General features: G+C 40.4%; 1 protein-coding gene across 5 annotated transcripts in view; it reads left to right on the top strand.

Annotated features, from left to right (window-relative positions):
* Positions 1–19,388, top strand: part of Tmem39a (transmembrane protein 39A) — a 65,685-nt gene that overhangs the window by 26,924 nt on the left and 19,373 nt on the right. For all 5 annotated transcript variants that reach the window (XM_013515085.1, XM_013515087.1, XM_005386440.2 and 2 more), the window contains 5 exons: positions 3,774–3,928; positions 7,085–7,433; positions 8,210–8,397; positions 10,258–10,378; positions 13,648–13,872. In XM_013515085.1, the coding sequence (XP_013370539.1) occupies positions 3,774–3,928; positions 7,085–7,433; positions 8,210–8,397; positions 10,258–10,378; positions 13,648–13,872 (1,038 nt within the window). The remainder of the gene's footprint in view (positions 1–3,773; positions 3,929–7,084; positions 7,434–8,209; positions 8,398–10,257; positions 10,379–13,647; positions 13,873–19,388) is intronic.

Here is a 19,388-nt window from a genome sequence, read left to right as displayed (position 1 = left end):
TTTTTTTTTGTCCTGGGAATTGAACTCAGGACCTTGGGCTTACCAGCCAGGCACTGTGCCACTGAGCAGTATCCTTGGCCCAGACGTTGTATACTTTTAACATAGTGTTAGGAGTAATTTCTACTCCTGCCCTGGCTAATTCTTGCTTATACTTGAGATCTAAGCTTGAATACCACTTTGTAAGAGAAGCTTGCTATAGGTTCGGATTTCCTGTTATTTACTTTCCTGGTAGTATGTGTGTCTTAGTTACTTTTCTCTTGTTGCTTAGACAAAATACCTGACACCCAAAATTAAGGAAGAAAAGGTTTATTTAGCTCACAGTTTGTGGAAGTTTCAGTCTGTCATCAGCTGCCTCCAACCAAGGCAGAGTGGCATGGCAGAGGGGCAACAGCTCAAGATGGGGAAGACAGCAAAGCAACAAGAGCAGAAGTAGCAGGGAGAGCAAGCCTCTTTTCCTCCCTTATATTGTATGCAGGCTACCTGCCCTCAGGTGGGTGTAGCACTCACACTTTTTCCTTGCCCTCCTCTGGCCCTGGCCCCCTGCTGAGTCACTCAGTTAAACTTCTCAAGTTGACACAATGAACAATACCCTAGAGTGGTAAGGGCATGTCCTCTATACCCCAAGATGTGGAACTGCTGAGTTACTTAAACTTCAAAACTTGAATCAACACAAACACAATGAATCAACCGTAACACTTGTTATGGTTACCACTGTGTCCTCAGGACCTGATAGAGATTTGTCACATTCAGCACAGTAGTTAGGAGCTTGGGTTCTGGAAGCAGGCAGAACTAATGAACAAGCACAGGCTCTGTTGCTTGGGTGGATTGGTCAAGAGCAGTCTCTTTTATTTCTGGCATGAGCTGTGTGAATGAGGGGACAGGAGTAACTTCCTGAGCCTAGGCACATTGGGCACATGGCGTGAGGTGTATATCTTGGGGGTGATGTGGAGTTCTGCCCTCCTGTGCACAGCTGAGAGTGGCTTGAGCCTTCTGTCACTGTGAGGCTTCAGCAGTTCGCTGTGGTATTCGTTTTAACCACTTCTTTGCGTGTTTAAATACAGAATCATGTATCACTTAATGATGGCATAAGACAGTGGTAGCAAACGGATGGCACACGTGCTTCAGTGGGCTGTTTGTATTCTTGAAAACTCAAAGGTTTGCCGCCACTGGGATAAGATCTGAGAAATGCATCATGAGGTGATTGCCTCTTTGTGTGGACATCAGGGTGGGCATGTACAAGCTTGGGCGATGACATCAATGCTGGTGGCTGTTGATGCAGTTAGAGTGATGCAGTAAACACAAGATGCGAAGCTGTTGTCAGAATAACACGGTGTACTATTTTACAGTAAACTTTTTTTGTAATAAATAGGAGTATACTTCAATGCTAAACAGTCAGGCATGGTGGTACATGCCTGTAGTACCAGCCATCGGGAGGCTGAGGCAGGAGGATCACGGTGAGTTCAAGGCCAGCCTGAACTACGTAGCAAAACCCTGTCTCAAAAAAAGACAAAAAGTAAAATGATAAACTAGTGGCATCATTATTATCAAGTGTTATATACTGCATATAATTGTATATACTGTACTTTTATGACTGGCAGCACCCCAGTTGCGTGAGTGATGTTATGTGCTGCAATATTATGTCAGCTATTATGTCACTAGGCAATAGGATGTTTTCAGTTTCACTTAATACATTTTTCTTTTTTTGAGATGGAGCACTGCTGTGTTGCCCATATCTGGCCATAGACTCGTGGCCTCAAGCCATCCTGCCTCATCCTCCTGAGTAGCTGGGACCACAAGCATGTCCTGTTGGCCCTTGGCTTTCCGTGTAATTTTTGTTTTGTTTTTTGACACAGGGTCTCGCTATGTAGTTTAAGCTGGCCTTGAACTCACTGTGTAGCCCAGGCCTCCAACTTGCAGTGATCCTTCTGCCTCAGCCTCCCAAGTGCTAGGATTACAAACAGGTGCTGCCACATTTGGCTTTTCTCCCTATAAAGACCCCGTGATATATGCCATTAGTCATTGATGGAAACATTTTTATGCAGAGCATGACTGTAGTATATATATATATATATATATTGCTTGTATATTATATATGTTCTGTAATGTAATGTACAAGCTAAGAGATAGAAGTATAAGAGGAGTTGAAAAGCTCCTTAGTCTTTCACATGGACTTGTCACTCCAGACAATTTTTCTCCCGTTCTGGGTTCAAACACTACTGTTCTAAAGTTATGACGATGTACTTTTAATTCATTTTAGAAGAAAGTGGCAGTCAAAGCTTCATGTTTTGACGAGTATATTTTTTTTTTCTATAATTAGTCAATGTCGTAGTTACTTTTGTCTCATTGCTAAGACAAAAAACCCGATGCCCAATATTAAGGAAGGAAAGGTTTATTTAGCTCATAGTTTATGAGGTTTCAGTCTGTAATCAGCTGTCTCCCAAGCAGGGTGGCACATGGCAGAGGGGCAGCAGTTCATGATGGCAGAAGACAGCAAAGAAACAAGAGCAGAAGGGTGTAGAAGAGTGAGCCTCTTTTCCTCCCTTATATTGTAAGCAGGCTACCCACCCTCAGGTGTAGCACTCACACCGTCTCCCTGCCCTCCTCTTGCAGGGATGTTTACAAAGTGAGGACCCTGGCCCCCTGCTGAGTCACTTAGATAAACTTGTAAACTTCTCAAGTTGACACAATGTATCAACCATTACAGTCACTTTTAAAATTTGGTTTTAAAGAACATACTTGAACAGCTATGTTAATAAAGAATTGGAAGTAATTATGCATTATTTGCATGAGTGCAAAAATTAAACTTTTATTTATGTAGGGATCTGCCAAAGCTATGATTATGAAATATCAGTAATTATTAAACAGTAATTAAGCAGACAGATTAGAGGGGAGAATTGAAAGACAAACAGAAGTATTGTGAATGTTATCGTGGCACTTGTAGTCTGGTGGGAAGTAAGACAGATGAATTGGTGGCTCTCCATGGGTACATATATGAAAATGGCCTGGGAGGTTCTTTAAATACATTTTTTCCCTGTGTTACTTGGAATTGAGCCCAGAGAGTTTGCACTGAGCTACAGCCCTCTTTCTTTTTTTAAAATTTTAATTACTTATTTAGTCTTTTTGAGAAAGAGTTCTGCAAAGCAGTTTAGGCTGGCCTTGAACTCAGTTTGTAGCCTACGCTGGCCTCAAACTTCCAGCAGTCCACCTGCCTCGGCCTTCTGAGTGCTGGGATTACAGACGTGTGCCACCATGCCTGGCTTTATGAGATAGAATCTTGCTAAGTTATTAAATTACCCAGACTGGGCTCAAACTTGTGGTCCTCCCTGTCTCCCAGAGTGCTGGTATAACAGCTGTGTACCATCATGCCTGGCTAAATACAGATTTCTTAACTCAAAATTTTGTTCCCTACTTCGGGAGAAGAAAGTTGTTGAGAATTTACACGTTCAGTGAGCAGCCCAGGTGATTGTGATGACTAGTCCATGGGGCATATGCCTGGTGTAAACATATTAGATGATAATGATAAGAATTTAAAAGAGGTCTGTGTGAGGGACTTTGAGGGTATAAGAAGGAAATCACTGTGCCTGGAGAAGTTTGAATTTTTAATACTTTGCAAGATAAGTGGGCTGCGGCAGTTTATCTTTTTTCTTTCTTTTCTTTTTCTTTTTGCACAGTTCAGCTTCTACTAAACCTACGAAGCCCTTACTTTGAGACACTTTTTTTTTTTTAATAAGATCAATTATAAAATGTTGCTTTTGGTGCTTCCAAACTTTCAGGCCACTAAGGCGGGTGCAGCGTCCATGATTCACTACGTGGTTCTGATATCAGCGCGCTTGGTGCTGCTTACTTTGTGTGGATGGGTGCTTTGCTGGACCCTTGTCAATCTTTTTCGAAGCCATTCAGTCCTCAATCTCCTTTTCCTTGGCTACCCGTGAGTACTCCAGGTTTACATTTTATTAGTAAATGTTTAGAAATTATTTGGGTCATGTAAGTGATACTGCTAAAGAGTGGAAAATGAAAGCTTCATAAGCCTAGGGTTCAGAAAATTGGAAGGCAATGGATATGGTGACTGTATAATTCGTTTTCTAAACTTGGTTAACTGGGACAACAGGCATTAGTCAGGACTGTCCGTGAAACTGATATGTATGACTCTCCTTCCAGTGAGGAATATTTTAATATTTTAATTATTTTAATTAAATTTTTTTTAAATTTTATTTTAAATTAAATTAATTTTAATATTATTTTAATATTTTAATCGACTGTATTCACCAAACAGAATTACCATCATCAAAATTGCTAGCAAACCTTTCATTTCCATTTAGCTATATAAAGAAGCTTATTTTTTCTTGGAGGTTCTTTACACTTCCTAAAACAATGAAATAAGCATGTAATTTAAACAAATTTTAGGTTTAAATATATTTACCTTCTTTAGTTTTAAAAAATTATATAATCTACCTTTTATGGAAACTTTAAACATTAAATATGAGAAATTCAAAATAGTAGATTATGGAAACAACTATATCTTTCTGTTTATTCATAGGTTTAAAAAGAGGGTCTTTCTCTTCTTTTTTTTCCTCTTAAGCAGCTTCTCAATTCAGGGTAAATTAGTCCACAGTCCAGCCAGTCCCATGCCTGTAATCCCAGCACTTCGGAGGCTGAGGCTAGAGGACTGCAGCCTGGACTACAGAGGGAGTTTTAAGACCAGCCTGAACTACATAGCGCGACCCTGTTTCAGAAAAACAACAGCAAAAGAATCAGTCTACCCTCTTAAAGTTAGACCTAAACATATCTTGAATCTGTTTTCCATAATTTCTGTATTACATTCTGTACCTTTGCATGGTCATCTTATAATTCATTCTTGTTCTTTGTTCTGTTTTTCATTGTAGGTAGAATGAGTTTTGAAAAGGGTAATTTAATCTGACTCTTTAAAATCTTTTAATGAATCATTTCTTTTATCTTACAAAACCCTCTGTGGTCTAAGCCTTTGATGCTACCTTTCTATTTTCCTTCATTCTACACTGTATCAGTTATGGTACCACAGTAATGGTGTAACTGTCACAGGTCCACAGTAGCCTCTCACAGTATGTCTTTATTGTGCACATGTTAGAGCCAGCTGGAAGTTAGGAGTCTTTCCTGCGCATTGATGGCAGTCATCAGTTCAGGCAGCGGGGCCACCCAGCTGTGCCTCCCATGTTTTCTCATTCTGTGGCCAGTGAGCTTGGGCAGAGTCACATGAAATTGGCAGGATAGCAAGAGTGGGCCTCAGTGTGCAAGCCCATTTTTAGCTTCTCATTGCAGCATGTCTGCTGACCTATGTACCTTTCTTTTCTTTTTCTTCTTTTCTTTTCTTTTCTTTTCTTTTCTTTTCTTTTCTTTTCTTTTCTTCTCTTCTCTTCTCTTCTCTTCTCTTCTCTTTTCTTTTTTTTTTTTCTGTGTTTTTTAATACTGGGGATTGAAGCCAAGGCCTTGAGCTACTGTACATCTCCAGCCCTTTTTCATTTTTTGTTCTGACGCAGGGTGTCAGTAGCTAAGTTACCCATGCTAGGCCTAGTGCCTCTGCTTTCTACCCTCTACCCAATGTCATTGGCTAAAACAAGTCCTATTGTTGAGCCCAGTATGGGGAAGGCACCTTTCCCACAGCGAAGGCTGTGAACCAAGAGTTGAAATAACTAAGAAATTATCAAGGGAAGCTGGGTGTGGTAGCATATGCCTACCTATAATACCACTGCTGTGGGAAGCTGAGGCAGAAGGATTGCAAGTTTGAGTTCAGCCTGTGCAATTTAGTGACTTAGTGAGACCCTGTTTCAAAGGTAAAAAGTAAAACCCAGTGTGAAGTCCCTGGGTTCAACCCCCAATACAGCCAAAAAGAGAGGGATGGAGGCAGCGGGGAGGGAGAGAGAAGGAAGGGGAGGGAGGAAGGGAGAGAGAGGGAAGGGAAGGGACAAAGGAAGAGAGACGGAGAGGGGAGGGAGAGGGGGAGAGAGAGAGAGAGAAACTTTGAGTGTAGCTCAGTAATAGGGCTTATGCTTAGTATATGTGAAATCCTGGGTTAAGTCTCTAGCGCCAACAATGTTATCAGTCTGAAAACTATTCAGTAATTCTTCTAAAAAAAATTACTGTATTTCCAGAATTTTTTTTCACTTAATTCATTAAATATTAAGAGCATACTGTTTCATCCACTGTTTGAGGCACCAAGGATTGACCAATGAATTAAGTAGACTAAAATCTCAGCTTTCTAAAACTTACATTTGTAATGAGGGAATGATAGGCCAAGAAAAAAGGACTTCCCCCACAACCTTATAAACACATGGGATGGTAAGGTCTGTAGAGAAAAATAACCAGAAAAGGGGCGTTAGGGGGAATAGATCAGTGATACAGTTTGGAGGCAGGGGAGTCTTCACTGATGAGGCATTTGAAGTGAAGGTCAAACCATGTGAAAACTACTAGATTTTTTGTTGTTGTTGTTGTTGTTGTTATTGTTTTTGTTTTTTTCCGGTACCGGGAATCAAACTCACGACCTTGTGCTTGCCAGGCAGGTGCTGTGCCACTGAGCTAAATCCCCAGCCCCAAAACTGCTAGATTTATACAAAGATGGGTGCTGTGAAAATACTTACTGTATTATTGATGTTAGTGGAAAATTAGAAATAACCTGTTTCTAACGAAAGGAATGAGTAAATCATGGTGCACCTACAAGTGAATATATAAGCATCCTGTAATATCTTTAAAATCTGTGAGAATAATATTTGGAGCACCATACAAAAACATTTTATGTTATATAAGGCCCAAGTATATATAACTATGTACAAAGTTTATCCATTGGAAAAATGTGCACCCAGTAATAAAAATTATTAGTTCGAGGTGATTTATATTTTATCATTGTGATTGTGTAGTTTCCTGTCGTACAGTGAATGCATACTGCTTTTATTGAAGGAAATTACAAAGCTTTCTAAATAACAAATTTACCATCAGCAAAGTCCCCTCAGGTTGTGTTTCCTCTGGTGGGTCGTGACCATTTACTGATGTAGTTACATGATGTGCTTGGAAGTGCTGTCTGTGGTCTCATTTTGATATCCTCCTTGTCTTACAGGTTTGGTGTTTATGTTCCACTCTGCTGTTTCCACCAAGATAGCAGAGCTCATCTTCTTCTCACAGACTATAACTATGTGGTTCAGCACCAGGTTGTAGAGGAAAGTGCCTCAACTGTGGGTGGCTTGGCCAAATCCAAAGACTTCCTCTCCTTATTACTGGAGTCTCTAAAAGAACAGTTTAATAATGCCACGCCCATCCCCACTCACAGCTGCCCCCTGTCTCCAGACCTTATTCGTAATGAAGTAGAGTGTCTGAAAGCAGATTTCAACCACAGAATCAAAGAAGTTCTCTTCAACTCTCTCTTCAGTGCCTACTATGTTGCGTTTCTCCCTTTGTGTTTTGTGAAGGTGAGTTGTTACCTTACTTGATGTGCTCCCTGGATTTGTGTGTGAATTACATCAACTGGGTATTTCTTGTTTAATCCCCCTTTTCTCTGTCTCCCCTTTGGCAGCCTGGATGGTGGAGTTCGGCTGCATCTGGAGTACACTAATACCGCTCCTGGTTGGCGGATAGGTATTTCCATATATGTGATGCACCCCGTGGTGGTCCCTTCTTGCTTTCTTTTTCTCTTTCTTTTTAATTTTTTTTTAACGTTTGTGGGGAAAATTAAAATTGTGCATACAATAATATATCAGTGTGTAGCAGCTTCAGAGAACCAAGGTTTCAGTGAAATTCAGCCTATTGTGGTTGATCTTAACAGGGTTATCTAGAGTTACTTTGAATTTAATCTAACCTTCTCTAAACTTCAGTTTATTTCAATAGTAAAGAAAAATGGTCTGGATGTCACTTGGGCCCAGAATCTTTTAGGACATTTTAGTGTGTTTCCTTCATCCATTCAGAAGCACTTCTGCAGCCGGAGTGGTCCTTCAGAAGCACTCAATTCTTCTAGAAAGGAAACACTTAAAATATAATTGCTCTCCCTCCTAGCCCTAACTCATACAGCCAGAAAGTCAGGTGGAAGGATTTTGGAGGACTCTGCTCTCGAAGTCTCTGCACGGACAGCAGGACCACCAGTGCATGTTGACTCTGTGGATCTGTCTGCGGGGCATGTGTACATGCACCCATCCCTGCCTCTTGTGTACACGTGCATGGGTCATTTCTCTCTCTTATGGTTCTCTTCCAGAGCACCCAGTACTATGACATGCGCTGGTCATGTGAGCACCTTATCATGGTGTGGATCAATGCTTTTGTCATGCTCACCACGCAACTGCTGCCATCCAAATACTGTGATTTGCTACATAAGTCAGCTGCACACCTGGGAAAGTGGCAGAAGCTGGAACACGGGTCCTACAGCAATGCTCCACAGCACATGTGAGTAAGGTAGAGGGTAAAAGCACGTAACACTCTACATGCTGCTGGTCATGTTTATTTGCTTTGTATGTCATTCTTGTTCTTGGCTTTGAACATTTTTTTAGTTTGTATCTACATGGATGCTTGTCATCATGCTAAACTGAACACAGGGAACATTAACTCATCTTCACCACCATTCCCAGCCCCTTCTCAAGTGCATCCTACCTTTCTTTCAGCTGCCCAATCAATCTAGAGTGTAATTTATGTCCCAGGCTGCACTTTGGAGTTTTCTTTTAGTTTTAATCCTTTGCCAAAATTGAGAGTCATATTTTAAAAATTCTTTTATAAGGCTTTACGATTTGTCTTCTCATCTTCATCGCCACAGCCAAGTAGTTGCTAGCTACTCATCTCACACTTAACAACAGCTGGAATTTGCTTCTCTCTTTTCTATTATTCGCAGATTTAGTCTAGTAATTTTCCTTGCCTGCTTTTTAATTTTTTTCCTTTTCCCTCTAATCTCTTGTCTCTCCCTCTTTGCTTTTCTCACATTTAAATCACAATTGTTCTAAGTGTCTCTCTCCTTCCCCCATCAGTAGTTTCTCTGCATGGCCCCTTTTGATCCAAAATAGCTAATTCTAGGACTGCTTTCTTCTGTTGCTTCTGAGCCTGTCATCATACCTGTTTCTCAGACCTAGACCATCTTCATCTTCCTCCCTTTTATAATTTGAGCATTTCATAAATTTCATCCCTTACCAACTTTTTCCTAATTAAGTGGGACAGATTAAGGTGACTTCCCTTCCCCTCTCCCCCTCAGAGTTCTCCCTTCAATTATCTGCCTTGATGTCTGATACAGATTAGCACAGGCCTTCAAGCCCAGGAACTGAGAGAGATTGGGCCAGGCTGAAAAGAAACCCGACTGTGGGCAAGGACAGATTTCAATAAAAATTGAAAATACAATCCACAGTGCTAGTACTGTACATCTTCAGGCTCCTGATGGCACATGGCCATGAGGTGTATCTTCACCTAATGCTGGTAAGTGTGAGCAAGGCCGGCGGAACATTTTCTCAACTGGGAAAGCTTCAGGGTGCTAGAATATACATTTTTAACATATCTAAACTGCTGTCCCAGTTCTTACCCTAGGAAACTAACCTTCCCAAAATCAGGAAGAAAAGAATTAACGTAATCATTTTTTTTTTTTTATAAAAAAGCTTAACCTGAAGATCCCCATCCCCACCCCAACTCCATTACATTGATGCTGGAAAGAATGAAGCTATTTCTTCCCTAACTTCTTTTCCCTAGAGAAATAAACCAAGAAAGCGGTAAAAAGAAAAGTCTGTGTCAGTACCTCATGTGTCTGTGTGTTCTACTGTAGAGCTTCCCACATCTGTGAGGTGTTTGAATTGTTCGATAAACAAACTGATATTCTTTAGTTTTGGGGGATATAATTCTGCAGTAACAGCCATGCTAGTTGGCAGTGTTAATTTCTCTTCTGTTCTTATTGCCATCGGCTTCCTCTTATTTTTTCTGTCATTTCTGTCAGTAGACTCTGCTCACTTGGAATGGAGATGACAGTCTGCCTGCTTACACTATTTTCTGCCCATAGATGCCTTACTTAAACATATTTCTGCTTATCTTCTAAGCCTTTTAAGTTCTTCCAACGTTAACCGTAGCACTTTGCAGTCTGTCTGTACTCCAGCAATGAAGTTACCATAACAAATCCATTCTAACTCCTAGTTTGACCGTGGAATTACTATATTTTCAGAATTCAGACAGATGAAACCTTAAGTTACAATCTCTTCCATTAAAATATAACTGACCTTGCCAGACACTGTTTTGTCTGTAATTGTCAATGTGCTAACACTGCCTTTCTTTTTCCCTTAGTTGGTCAGAAAATACAATATGGCCTCAAGGGGTACTGGTGCGGCACAGCAGATGTTTATATAGAGCCATGGGGCCTTACAACGTGGCAGTGCCTTCAGATGTATCCCATGCCCGCTTTTATGCAAGTATCACTTATTTGTTTTCCAGCGTAAGGTTAGGAGTGTTAGGAGGCCACTAAATATATGAGCACCTACTCAAGGTCTAATACTAGGAAGTTAATGCATGGTAATTATTGCTAGCAGTTGAAGGTCATATACCAGTATTCCAGTCTTAATAGCTTAGCTGGTTTCTCTGGTTACATTGGAATTTATTGAATCTAGTATTTGAAACAGGTAGGCAATTACATAAGACTTCTTTTTCTTCTACAGTTTTGTTTTACATTCTTTTGGTTTCTTGGTGTCCTTAAGATACATTGTGTTCATGCACCTTTAAGTGATACTTAAATAGTAATAATGTGGACATTTGTTTTTGTTTTTTGTTACTAGTCATATCTATTATCTTTTTAAAATTCCTTAACTTCCTCCTTGGAAGTCAGAAATGCCATGATCTGCAGCTTTTTACTTTTTTTTTTTGAAGATAACAATACACAGCTTTTTACTTTTATGTACTTGGATTCAAAAGAAAAAAATTAAAATTTAAAAAAAGAAAAAGCAATAAGTACCCGCTGGATCCAGGTTCTCTTCCATCTGTATTTAAGTTTTGAGTTATGTATGATCTTTTTGGTCATTCAGATTTCTAGAAATTCTAGCTCCAGGAGGTAGAGGTCTTTGTAGCTACCTGGCTGATGTGAGCAGGAAAAAGAGAGGGTACAGGTAGAGGACAAGTCTTGGTAAAAATGTCCAAATGTAGTGTATTGCTTGAGACCGGAGACCATTCTGGGGGATTTTTTTTTTTTTTTCCTTTTTGAGACCAGGTCTTGCTGTGTTGTGCAGGCTGGCTTTGAACTTTCAGTGATCCTCCTGCCTTACCCTTCTGAGCGCTAGAAATACAGGCATGTGCCACCATGCCCAGCTGGGGATCTTTTTTTGAGCTACTGTATTTATATCCCTTTCTCCCTCTGTCCTTCCAGTTCCTTGTGAAGTACATAGACTTTCTAGTTCTACAAGTGTTATTTAAGGACCTGGGAACTGATACCAGGACAGGATGCTTAAAATACCATGGTTGGAAAGGTGGGATAGGTGGAAGGCCCTTACATGAGGCGCCAACAGCATCTTATCTCAATTCCCATCTCCCACTTCCAACTCTTAACAGATTGCCTTAAGATGGGGGAGTGAACCACATAAGCATTTAATTTCTCTATAAGATATTTATTTAATTTAGCAAGCTGAGTTCTTTAGGCCATTAATTCCTTCCATTGGTCCTTGCTGTCTCCTAGACACTTGTAATAATAGCCAGATATTTTATTAGAATTTTCTGTTTGGGGCCAGGGATGTAGCTCAGCAAGCCCAAGGTCCTGAGTTTGATTCCTGGCATGCCCCCACACACACAAGGCAAGTTAATTACTGGTTTTGCATGACCAAGTGATCAAATCAGTGCTTAATGTGGTCCTTGAGCCATCTGCACATGAATTATCTGGCCCAATCTTTAAAAATAGTGTTTCTAGACCCCTCTTCCAGACTTATGTCTGAACATCTTTGGAGGATCCCAGGAATTTACAGCAGTTGCATATTTGGAAATGATTTCAAGCAGACTGAAGTTTGAGAACACTCATTTAAAGTATGCCTGTTACCAGTATCTGTTAGACATTAAAATCTGTCCTCATCTTTCTACTCCTTTAGTTTATAGGTTTCTGCACATTTAGATACATAGACCTTGCCATGAAATCTGAAATAGCCTTTCTGAATCCTTGTGTGAGCATTCATTCTGAGCCACTTTTATATAGGATGTTGCTGGATTTCATAGAATAAAACCCAAGTTAAAGATTTTTTTCCTCTGAAGAAAGGCCCTGAAGACTAGAGTACCGTTCAAAACTGTCATGATAATTTGGCTTTATTCTTAGATTTAAACTCTTTAACACTGGAAATCCATCTTTAGTTTTTTTAGATCTGATGGAGTACATTACCATAATCTGTCTTCATCTAGATTTAGGACTAAACTAGTTAAGCCAAATTATTAGATAGTGTTCCTTTGCAGTCTGTGACTATATCTTTTTAGTCACAGCACCTTTTTAATCAGGATTTAGCACCTTACAGGATTAGATGAAAGTGAAAATAGGAAGTCCCAATTTTAGTTCTAATTCTGATTAATTTTTCCTTTCTCCTTGCCTTGTCTATATACTCTGCTTCTCAAGACTCAGAAAAAAATAAAATAGTAGAAGCATATGGCATGGAGGATTTCAGTCATTGATCTGGGCGGGCAGCTAGTTTCAGAGAATATTAAGAAAATTAATTGGATTGATATTTCAATGTGTAATACTTTTCTCTTTTCCAGACTTGTCTAGTGTTGATGTTTATATGTGTTAGATCACTCCACAAGCTAAGAATGAGATCCATCGATTGATTGCGGTACTGAGGACTGAACCCAGGGCTTTGTACTGAGCTACATCTCCAGCACTTTTTTTTTTTTTTGGTGCTGAAATTGAACTCAGGACCTTGTGCTTGCCAGGCAGGCACCATACTGCTGAGCTGTATTCCCCAGCCTTTTTATTTTGAGACAGCGTCTTGCAAAGTTGTCCAGGCTAGAATTGAATTTGTGGTTCTCCTGTTGCAACCTCCTAGAGTTGTGGGATTATGGGCCTGCCCACCAAGTCCAGCTTGATTTTTACATTTTTAAGTGGTTATATTTTAAATAGTTATATAAATACCTACTTTATGATCCCCCTCCCCCTCCTCCCAGTATTGGAGATTGAACCCAGGGAGGCGCTGAATTCTGTCCCCAGCACTTTTATTTTCATATTTTTTAGATAGGGTCTCACAGAGTTGGCTGGCTGTGAGCTTGCAGTCTTTCTTGCCTTAGCCAAGTAGCTGTATTTACAGGCATGCACATGTTCATAGTCTGTTTTTGCCTATTGACTTGTAAAGCCTAAAATTTTGTTTCTTTTCTCCAACTTCTTGTCTTAGATAACACTTTTGCTTATCTTTAATAAAGTATATACCTAAGATACAACCTCAAGAAAATCTTTTAAGATAGTGTTCTTTGGGGCATAATTCCTTTTTGTGTCCCAGGAACACTGAAGTAAAGTTTTTTCATTATTCTTGAGCAAAAATGTAAAAGTTTGGATCTGTATAGCAAGAAATAGTCTGATTGATATTTGATAAACAGAGCTATTGGTTATTACATATGAAACCTATAAATATGAAAAAATCTTAGAAAAATGAATTCAGTAGTAACTTCAGTCTTCTCTGTGAAATAACCTTGTTTTTTGTTTTTGTTTTTTAAACTTCCTTACAGTTCCTGTTTCATCGTCCATTAAGGCTGTTAAATCTCCTTATCCTTATTGAGGGCAGTGTTGTCTTCTACCAGCTCTATTCCTTGCTGCGATCGGAGAAGTGGAACCACACACTTTCTATGGCTCTCATCCTCTTCTGCAACTACTATGTTTTATTTAAGCTCCTCCGGGACAGAATAGTATTAGGCAGGGCATATTCCTACCCACTCAACAGTTACGAACTCAAGGTAAACTAGGCTGCCTCTCAATAAGGAGGGAAAACGTGGATAAAAATATTTTCATACGTTCTATTTTTTTCTTGCAATTTTTATAATATTTAAGATATTTTATATTTTGTATACTATTATGTTTTGAAAGTTGGGAAGGTTAAGGAATATTAAATGTATCCGTAAACAAGGTGATGTGATCTTTCATGTGTTAGTATATTTGGATAATATACCTATGAAGAGGTATATCTCTCCAGTAAAAGGATTGCTTGTTTGTATGGCTCTGCAGTCATTCATTCATTTATACCTTGACACAGTACCTTTGGTGTTTGCTGTCTTTCCAGTCATTCTTATGGCCTAATCATGTGTGCTCAGCTGGCCAGTAATTATTGCTACAGAAAGAGAGGTGTGGAATTGCCTTCTGCCCTTTCAAAATCTCTTATTTCAGCTGGCTAATAGTATTAGAATAACTGCAGAAAAGAGTGGGCTAAAGTCCTAGGTGGATTTCTCTCTTTTGCTGCTAAGAAGAAAGCTTTCTGAAATGGGGTCTCAGCTGGCTTAGTCTACTCTGTGACATTCAAAGATATTTTTATCTTTTTGAGACAAGGTTTTGCTATGCACTTTAGGCTGGCCTTAAACTCACTTTGTAGCCAAGGCTGGCCTCAATCAAAGATAATTTTGAGAAAACATTTATCTTGAGGCAAAAGGTTTTGTTGTAACTTATTCTGTTCTTTTACTTTATTTTTCAATGATTTTCCTCATAGTTGTTTGAAATATTTTTCACGGGCAAAAAGTCTTGATAGTGCTTGTATTTATGAAGCTCATGAAGGAAATCGTGTGTAACCAAGTCTGTTAGAGAAGATGAGTATAAATGTCATGTGGGCTACTAGAGTATAGACAGATTGAAAACCCCAAATAATTGAAAGAATGAGCCCAGACTACAGCTAAACAGTCTTGGTACAGTCTAGTAGCAATCCACTTATAATGGTGTTATGTTTGGAGATATGAGGGGTAAAATATAAGAAGTTACTGCTTTGTCTTCAGAGGGTTTTTGTTTTGTTTTGTTTTTTTGAGACAGGGTCTCACTATGTCAGGCCTTGAGCTCACTGTGTAGCGTAGACTGTGTATGAACTCATGGCAATCCTTCTGCCACAACCTGCAAAGTGCTGAGATTACAGATATGTGCCACTGTGCCCAGCTATCTTCTGGGAAGTTTATCTATATTCAAAATGTGTTTTAAATTTCATACGCAAAAGCTGGGAATGTAGCTCTGTGATAGGGCACTTATCTCATTTGCACAAGGCTCTGAATTCAATCCCTAATACTGTAAAGAAATTTCATACTCTAGAACCTTCATGTTTGTTTTAATTAACCCTCTAGATTATCACTTTCTGTGTTCTTAGGAAGTGATGTATTTAGTACATTATCACTAGTCATCTAAACTTCTGAGGCCTTATTTTGAGGAGCCAAAAGTGGATTATTATGTTTTTTGTGCTGGATGTGGCTGTTTATATGTGAAGCTTTTGATGATAGAAAGCATGACTTATAAAGTAAGTAGTGCATAAACTGGCTATGAATTCTTGCGGAAGAGTTCCCAGAAGGTTTTGAGCAGAGGAAACAATTCTGAGCAGTAATACATATATTTACCCAAGGTGACCACTTAGTTTAAACTAACCATGGCTTCCTTAAATATTTGTATGCATATACTTTTTTAAAAAGTCAAATTATTTGGTAGTCAGTGTGAGTCTGTTCAACCACTCAACAAATATATATTGACCTCCAGGCACTATATTGGGCACTGGGGATATAGCAGTGAATAAGAAATGCAAAGATGCTCCCCTCTCAGAGCTTGTGATGTAGGGACAGGTGGTGCTGGTCATGCAGTAAGTTTATATATACTATTTACTGTTAATAGTGATAAATACAGTAAAGAGGTGTCAGGGCCCGGAGGCAGAGTGGTAGAAACTACTGTTAGAGGCATCTTTGTGAAGATGACTTTTGTGTGTATGAAGGTGAGTTTTGAGCAAAGCCCAGATAAAGCACAATACGGCCAAATAAATAGTTTGGTGAGAACTCCATGTTACATTAGTAAGGGCTGTGGCCCTAGGTAGAAACAAGTTGATACACTGGAAGAACAGCGAGAAAACCAGTGTATTAGGGTGGTTGCTTTTTAAAGTGGGTCAGGCTCATTGTTTCTGGAGGTGGAGAAGAAAGGCAGAGAAGCTGCTGTTGCACTGTTCCTGCGTGGAAGATAGGCTTTTCTGCTAGCGAGTAATTTGATGAAGGTACTTGACAGCTGAGAACAGAATGGGTGGCATGGGTGCAGAGATATCATCAGAGATGCCCCAGCTTGGCTGTAGTGTAGAAAAGTAGCCCAGATAACCAGTTGGAGAAAATAATCTTACAGACTAATATGACCCCGGCTTCTGTCTTGGCTGGATCCTAAAGGAGTAACAGAGGAGGATTAGATGCCAGGCTGGCTGAAAAATAGTTGTAACGAATGAAAACTGGTTTTGCTTCTAGAATTGCAAAGTCTCCCCTGTTTGTACCTCTATGTCCAGCAGCATCGAGGGATTAAAAGCCCTTTCAGTTCAGTGTGCTCCTACTCACCCATTAAAGAAAGTGCTCCCCTCTTTTTTTTTTTTTAATTTTTAAAAAAATTTTTTTTCCGGTACCAGGAATCAAACTCACAACGTTGCACTTGCCAGGCAGGTGCTGTGCCACTGAGCTAAATCCCCAGCCCCTTCCCCCCTCTTTTTAACTCCTGTGGGAAAATTTAAAAATGTATGGAAAGGAAGGTACAGCAAATGATCAGCTAAGTGAACTTGAAACATTAGAAAAGCAAAGAAGGTGGTTGACCAGTTGTCTGGGTGGTCCAAGCTGGGCAGAGCATGATGAAAATGTTTCTCAGTATCCTTTTTGATATTATGTTTATACTGTATTCCTTAAACCCTTCTCCCTCCACTCCCTGTCACCACTGTTGCTGCCTCTCCCGTTTCTGCTTACTGGGTTTTTATGTGCTAGATGCTGCTGGGTGCCAGATAGTGATGTTCAAAGCTCATTAACAGGAGGTGGACAAGTAAATCAGTTGTGAGAGTGTTCAGTAACAGAAGTGTGTAGAGATTTAATGGTGATACAGAGAAGGGAGTGAGCACCTCTGCCTTGTGTCAGGGCAGGCTTTCAAAATGGCACATGAGCTGCATTCGGAAAGAGCATTAGGCATTTTCTGCAGAGATGGGGGAAGGAGTCCGGGACAGGATATACAAAGATCTAAGATACAGATTTGCACTAGGTTCGGTAATGCTAGAGGGCTAGATAAGGAGTAGATTACAGAAGGACTTGAATAGCACATAAACCAGCTGGACTTTTTTTTTCTCTTTCTTAATACTGGGACTCAAACCCAGGTCCTTGTGTATACTAGGAAGTACTCTACTCCTGATACACATACCCTACTCTTACTTTATTTTGAGACACAGTCTCAATGTTTCCCAGAATAACCTCAAATTAGTGATTCTCTTGCCTCAGCCTCTCAAGGAGCTGGGATTATTGGCATGCACCACCATACTTTGCTACAGTTTGGATTATTATCTTGAAGGCTATATGTCCTTAAAGCAGTGACCCCTGGATACTTTAATCAGATCTAAGAATTTTGAGGTTGGAGCCCAATAAAGTGTACTTACACATGTGGTAATGTGCACTTATAGAAACACTCCAAGTAGGTTTTTTTAAAGGGTCTTGCCCTCTAGTGCAGGCTGGCCTTCAGCTTCTTTATATAGCCCAAGTTGGCCTTGAACTTCGGAGCCTCCTGCCTCAGTCTCCAGGATGCTGGGATTACACATACCCCACTTAGCTCCAAGTAATCCTTAAGCAGACAGAACTCGGAGGCAGGGGGGTTGTAGCTAAAAGAACCCTAATGGAAGATTTTAAGATTTATGACCCAAAGCATTCTCAGATTAAGGTTCTGAAAATGTAATCTGTAGGCCAGCAGCATGAACATCACCTAACTGGGAACTTGATCGAAATGGAAATTTTTAAGTTCTATTCCAAACCTAAGTCAGAAACTCTGGATGGAGCCCAGCACTGTTTCTCATAATCTCTCCAGGTGATTGTGAGAAATGCTGGAGTCTGAAAACCATTACCTTTAGATGACATTGGCAGCAAAATGTGGCTAGAGACCACAGACTGTCACTGTGACAAAGTAGGGAGACCAGTTAAGCATTTAAAAGTCCAGGCAAGAGAAGGTGGGCAAGGATGGGTCACCAATATGTGGATGGTGGAGGCAGCCATGGGCTTAAATAAGATCATCCAGCAAGTATGTCCAGTACGCGACCCTAGGCTGTGTGTGGCCTGGACAGCTGTAGCTGTAATTAGGACCCACAAGACCGTGAAAGCTTAGGATTATTAGGAACTAAGCAGTGCTACTCATGACTCAACGGCACGGTGCTCAGGCGTAGACAGTTCCAGCAGTGGGATGTGTGTGGGAGAGGGCGCAGCACAGCGCTAACTCCACCGTCCCATGCCTGCCAGTCTAGTTGAAACCCATATGCATCAGATGTTTCGTGTGCTGGTGTGACTTGGCAAGTAAAATGTGGCTGTTACTAATAACGGTACCCAGCCTGCCACAGTATGTGCCTGTGAAGAGCAGAGTTCACTGTTACAAGCGTACACGCAAGTCTCTTAATTATTAAACTTGGGCTTGCTATTTCATAAAATTATAAAGTATATAGAGGAAAATGTATTCCTTTGTATACATTAAGTATAGATTTTACGTGCAGCCCAAGACGATTGCTCTTCATTCAATATGGCCAAAGCAAACCAAAAGGCTGGATAGCCCTCTAAGGGAAAAGGTGTGGAATGAAAGGAAAGACAGAATTCTGATGAACAGCAGCATGGAAAAGTAGAGGAAAGACACTTTGAAATGAAGACTAAGAAAATGGATGACCAAGTAAAGAGGCAAATTAGCTTCAAAAAAGGAATGCTCAGCACTATCACATGTACTAGGGGAGTCAAGAGACTGAGGAATGACCACTGGATGTGGCTGTCAGCTCATGGGTGACTGTAGCCAGAGAAAGTTTAGTGGAGCACTGAGGGTGGAAGTTAGGTGGGAGTTGGTCCAGAAGAGTTAACTGGAGTTTAGAAGAAACAGCACTCATGCCTCTTCCAAGAACCTGGATACAGCAAGGTGGTAAAGGTGCACAATTGAGGAGACTTGTTTAAGATGGAAGAGACTTGGGTGTGTTTATCTGCAGAGGGACAGAAGGCCAAAGGAGGAAGGGCTGAATATATAGGGCAGCATGATGGATGGGGAGACGGATCGAGTCTTTGGAAAGGATAGCACCTCTGACGAGAAAGGTTAGGTGCACACGTACATGGATGAGGACAGGTGGCGGTGGCAGGTGAAGACAGACCTAATACAAACTTGTGAAGCCAGAAGTAATTATCCTTGAGGAGGAGGACTGTCCAGAGGGGTTAAGAGTAGAACAGCCATTGTGGGTTTGGGGAGAGCCACTTCTGAGATGGTGAACCCTAAACATCAA

The sequence above is a fragment of the Chinchilla lanigera genome, unplaced genomic scaffold, assembly GCF_000276665.1.
Source record: "Chinchilla lanigera isolate Chin_1 unplaced genomic scaffold, ChiLan1.0 scaffold00026, whole genome shotgun sequence".
Classification (NCBI taxonomy): domain Eukaryota; kingdom Metazoa; phylum Chordata; class Mammalia; order Rodentia; family Chinchillidae; genus Chinchilla; species Chinchilla lanigera.
This window is presented reverse-complemented; position numbering and strand designations above follow the sequence as displayed.